This window comes from Danio aesculapii, chromosome 15, assembly GCF_903798145.1.
Source record: "Danio aesculapii chromosome 15, fDanAes4.1, whole genome shotgun sequence".
Classification (NCBI taxonomy): domain Eukaryota; kingdom Metazoa; phylum Chordata; class Actinopteri; order Cypriniformes; family Danionidae; genus Danio; species Danio aesculapii.
The window spans coordinates 36541062-36546871 of NC_079449.1; the positions used below are offsets into that span (position 1 = coordinate 36541062).

At 33.0% G+C, this 5810-nt stretch overlaps 1 protein-coding gene across 1 annotated transcript in view; it reads right to left on the reverse strand.

Moving 5' to 3' along the window:
- The window catches only part of ndufc2 (NADH:ubiquinone oxidoreductase subunit C2), a 27372-nt gene extending 23646 nt beyond the window's left edge, over positions 1–3726 (reverse strand). Inside the window, exon 1 of the mRNA XM_056474208.1 lies at positions 3477–3726. Coding sequence (XP_056330183.1) covers positions 3477–3615 — 139 coding nt within the window. The 5' untranslated portion in view covers positions 3616–3726. The remainder of the gene's footprint in view (positions 1–3476) is intronic.
- Positions 3727–5810: the final 2084 nt, after the last annotated feature.

The following is a 5810-nucleotide window of genomic DNA, read 5'->3' on the forward strand; positions in this document are numbered from 1 at the left end:
CAAATGTAATTTTTAGACAATAAATAAATCATATGTCAATGTACAGCCATATGTCTTATTTGAATCTAGACTATATAAAAGTAAATGTTATTGTAAGTGGTTTTTATTTTGTTAACGATATAGAAAAAAATATGAAAATGTAAATTAGGTAAGCTAAGAAAAAAATAAACCAATGTAAGCAAATAAGCTATTAGTTTGTCCAACTCATGTCCTGTAAGTCATATTGCATAAAATTTAATTAAAAAATAAAATGATTGTAGACTAGGGCATTAGGTGGCGCAGTGGGTAGCATGATTATCTCACAGTAAGAAGGTCGCTGGTTCAAGCCTAGGCTGGCTCAGTTGGCATTTCTGTGTGGAGTTTGCATGTTCTCCCTGTGTTTTTGTGGGTTTCCTCTGGGTGCTCCAGTTTCCCCCACAAGTCCAAAGACATGCTATAGGGGAATTGGGTAAGCAAAATTGGCCGTAGTGTATGTGTGATTGGGTGTGTATGGGTATTTCCCAGTAATGGGTTGCAGCTGGAAGGGCATCTGCTGCGTAAAACATGTGCTGGATAAGTTGGCGGTTCATTCCGCTGTGGCGACCCCGGATTAATAAAGGGACTAAGCCAAAAAGAAACTGAATGAAGAATATGAAATTAGGTGTGTTGTCATGTATTTTAAGATACTTTATATAAAATGTTTACCATAAACCCGTCTGAAACTTGAAATGGACAGAATCTTATTTTTAATACAGTATTTATCAAAAACATCATGTTAATGCCAAAGCATGAAAAGTCATAAGAACAAAGTTATTTTATGATCAGTGATGCATGTTGGCAGTCAAGGTCATTCTGAAGAATAAATAGTTGAACAATTCTACAATTGCATACATTATCTTAATTTTTCTGCAAAATTGAGCGGTAATCCCAATGAACTTTGGCATAGATAGAGTCAAGGTCATCCTGAATTAGAAGTTCTTGAAAACTGCATGTCAACTCTAACAGAATTTTAATAGTACAAGTAGAAAAAAGCAGGTGATCAGTGATGTTATGTATTCTTGCAGACTTTGCCTTCATTTTTCTGCCAAATTCAGCTGTAATTCTATATGAAAGTTGGTATGTAAAGACTCAAGGTCATCCTAAATGAGAATTTGTTGAATATTTCATGTCAACTCTGACGGAATTTTAGTTATAGCAGTAGAAAAAGCAAGAAATGATCAGTGATGTAATTTTTTGCAGACTTTGCCTTCATTTTTCTGCCAAATTCAGCAGTAATTCTTCATGAAAGTTGATATGTAAAGAGTCAAGGTCATCCTAAATGAGAATTTGTTGAATAATTCATGTCAACTCTGAAGGAATTTTAGTTATAGCAGTAGAAAAGGCAAGAAAGGATCAGTGATGTAATGTACTTCTCTATACTTTATCTTTATTTTTCTGCCAAATTCAGCTGTAATTCTATATGAAAGTTGGTATATAAAGAGTCAAGGTCATCCTAAATGAGAATTTATTGAATATTTCATGTCAACTCAGAAGGAATTTTAGTTATAGCAGTAGAAAAAGCAAGAAATGATCAGTGATGTAATGTATTCTTGCAGACTTTGCCTTCATTTTTCTGCCAAATTCAGCTGTAATTCTATATGAAAGTTGGTATGTAAAGAGTCAAGGTCATCCTAAATGAGAATTTATTGAATATTTCATGTCAACTCAGAAGGAATTTTAGTTATAGCAGTAGAAAAAGCAAGAAATGATCAGTGATGTAATGTATTCTTGCAGACTTTGCCTTCATTTTTCTGCCAAATTCAGCAGTAATTCTATATGAAAGTTGGTATGTGAAGAGTCAAGGTCATCCTAAATGAGAATTTGTTGAATAATTCATGTCAACTCAGAAGGAATTTTAGTTATAGCAGTAGAAAGAGCAAGAAAGGATCAGGGATGTAATGTACTACATACTTTATCTTAATTTTTCTGCCAAATTCAGCTGTAAATCACTAAGAATGTTGGCATGGAGAGAGTCAGGGGCATACTGTATTAGAATTGATTGGATTTTTTTTGTCAACTCTAACAGAATTTTAATAGTACAGGTAGAAAAAGCAGAAGATGATCAGTGATGTAATGTACTTCTCCATACTTTATCTTCATTTTTCTGCCAAATTCAGCTGTAATTCTATATGAAAGTTGGTATGTAAAGAGTCAGTGTCCTCCTAAATGAGAATTTGTTGAATATTTCATGTCAACTCTGACGGAATTTTAGTTATAGCAGTAGAAAAGGCAAGAAAGGATCAGTGATGTAATGTACTTCTCCATACTTTATCTTTATTTTTCTGCCAAATTCAGCTGTAATTCTACATAAAAGTTGGTATGTGAAGAGTCAAGGTCATCCTGAATCAGAGTTCATTGAATATTTAATGTCAACTCTGAAGGAATTTTAGTTACAGCAGTAGAAAAGGCAAGAAAGGATCAGTGATGTAATGTACTTCTTCAAACTTTATCTTCATTTTTCTGCCAAATTGAGCTGTAAATGCCAATGAAATTTCCCATGGAAAGAGTCAAGGTCATCCTGAATTAGAATTTATTAAAAATGTCTCGTCAACTCTGAAGAAACTTTATTAGTGCATGTAGAAAAAGCAGGAAATGATCAGTAATGTATTCTTGCAGACTTTGCCTTTATTTTCCTGCCATATTCAGCTGTACATGCCAATCACTTTGGCATGGAAATTGAGTCAAGTTCATCCTGAAATATAATTAATTGAATATTTCATGTCAACTATGGTAGCAAATTCTCAGCAATAGCAGTAGAAAAAAAACAGATGTGTTTTTGCAGACTTCATGTTTTTACCTTGTAAATTAGCAGAAACGTCATGTCAACTCTAAAGAAATTACTATTATCAGTGAAAAAAGCATGAATTCGATCAGTGTTAAATTATTTTGGCAGACTTTTGCAAAACTCCAAAACTCTGCAATAAAATATTCAATATTCTAAATTTTCATATTTATTTTAAAAAGTACATTTTTGATTTTAATTAATGCATTTGTTTCTTTTTACCAGACACATTTAGCCAATAACCACTGAAATATATGTCTTTGTGAGGGTTTTGGCTGCCCTAGCTTCTGTACCGTAATTCCTCAAACAGAAGTGCATTAAAATACATGAGGCGGCTAGCTTGACCGGTTGTTCTCATGTGGTGGCTCACTTGACTGCGGTCAGGATGTTTAGTGAGATCTGAAAATTTGAGAGTTTAAAAAGGAAATCTAAACCTTGAGGTTTGTATTATGCAAAATACAAAACTACAAAGTCCTGTGTGAACAATCTTTGCGACAATGTTCAGTTTCAACGTATCGTCAGGAGTTACGGGTAGTTATTTATTTGATTTTGCCTGTACTTTCAAAGCTTATAAGGCAATAAGACATTCGTGTCCCCCAAATATTGAGCTGCGCTCAGTGATCTATTATAGATTCTATATAGATCAGTGGCTGCACTGGTGTGGATGTGCTCTCACCGGCTTTAAGCGCAGGTCGTCGGTTCACGCTGTTGTGCAGCACGGCGTTCGCCCAGCCCAACAGCCCGAGCCACACTGAATTTCTGTTGACGATCCCCGGCGGAGGCAAACCCTTGGCTTCCTCAGGCACGAGCCCCATTTTCCCGAAAAACAGGCCTTATTCTGAGGTTAAAACCTTGAATTTTCCCTATCTCCTCCTAAAAAAACCCAAGGGCAATGTTTAAGCGGAACTGAAAATCAGTCCGGTGTGAAACACACGAATAGTTTACAAGGGTTCCGGACAGGGATTTCGGCTAATCGAATCGAACACACACACGCACTATTTTTTTAACATTGTACATTAGTTAATTACAGTTATAGAAAAAAAAGTTAACAGAAACAAAAGTTCCAAAGATAATAGAAAATCAAAGAAAAGGAAAACAAACAACTAAGAAAATGGAAGACTTTCATTAGACGCCAAATACAGATTCATAATAATTTACAATAGATAGAGGTTTTTACTTTTTTTACAGCTTTAAGAGACTTCATTAAAATAATAATAATTTTGTTTGTTAACAAAAACCTTATATAAGGAGGATTTTGTAAGTCTGCATTTGTGGTTAAAGAATTTACCATTTAATATGATAAAATTAACAAAATTGTAAATTTTGCGATCATCCTTTTTAGAATAACAAATAATTTCTTTAGCAGAATAATGAGAAAAAAATGATTATTTGAAATGAGTCTTTCGTAAATGAATATTTTCAAAATGAATGCACACTCAACAAATACGTGATATAAGATTTTTCTCACTGTTTTTACAAAAGGAACATCCCTCCTCAATATTAGAAAAATTGGAGAGTAACAAGTTGGTTGGGTAAATTTTGTGTAAATCTTAATATTAATTTCTCTTACTTAGTTTAAGATGCAGAATTTGTATGGTAGCAGCCATGCTTTTACCTAATTACCTCCCATAATAAAGTTTTAATAAAAATTTCCCTCTATGAGTAGATGTTGCTCGTTCTTTACACTATTCATTGCACACCAATCCTATATAGCCTATTCAAATCCATCAAATAATAGAAAATGAAATAATAAATAGATAATGTAGCCTACAACAATAATAACAGCAACAACAACAAATAAAAAATAAGACAGGCCTACTTTGGCGTTGCAATAAAATAGTCTTAATTATCAAATAAATAATTAAAATAGGCTAATAGCATATATATTGATTAAAATAGGAGGTAATAATTATAAAAAAATCACATATACATCCATTGAAATGGAACTGTTTTAGTTTTTTCCCCTCTCAAAGTAAAGATGCTAGCCTGTTTCAAGCTGAATTGAACTCAGTAGGTCTCTATCATGCAAAGTTATTTGTTGATAGTGGTGTTGAGAAATTTCTATATATATGGGGCGACGCGGTGGCGCAATAGGCAGTGCTGTCGCCTCACTGCAAGAAGGTCACTCCGGTTTCCTCCACAAGTCCAAAGATATGTGGTATAGGTGAATTGGGTAAGCTGAAATTGTCCGTAGTGTATGTGTGTGAATCAGAGTGTATAGATGTTTCCCAGCTGAAAGGGCATCTGCTGCGTAAAACATATGCTGGATAAGTTGCTGGGACTAAGCCGAAAAGAAAATGAATAAAGGAATATATATATATATATATATATATATATATATATATATATATATATATATATATATATATATATATATATATATATATATATATATATATATATATATATATATATATATATATATATACATATATATATATATATATATATATATATATATATATATATATACATATATATATATATATATATATATATATATATATATATATATATATATATATAATCATTCATTTATTTATTTTCATTTTGGAAAGTATATATATATAAATGACACATTGGGGCGATGCAGTGGGTAGTGCTGTCACCTCACAGCAAGAAGGTCGCTGGTTCGAGCCTCGGCTGGGTCTCCCTGTTGTAACACTCGTCTTTAAATCAACGGGATACACAAGAATAAAAATAAAAAAATGGTTCAATTCTCTAGTTCCTGTTTTCAAATTTTATCATGGATTGATAAAGAATACTTTAAGGATTATAACTACACAGATCTCTGAAAATGTCCTTACATTCAAACAAAAAAAACAAACAACATTCGTACAATAACACAATACAAAAAATGGTGAATCCCTGTGTGTGTGTGTGTGAGTGTAAAGTGCAAAAGTCTGTGGATGTGTACGTGCAAAATGGTTCGCGCTCACCCCAAAGTTTGAGTCCAGATAATTGGAACCATGCCTTGTTGCTGTACGTTAAAGGTCCTCCTAGAATAGTC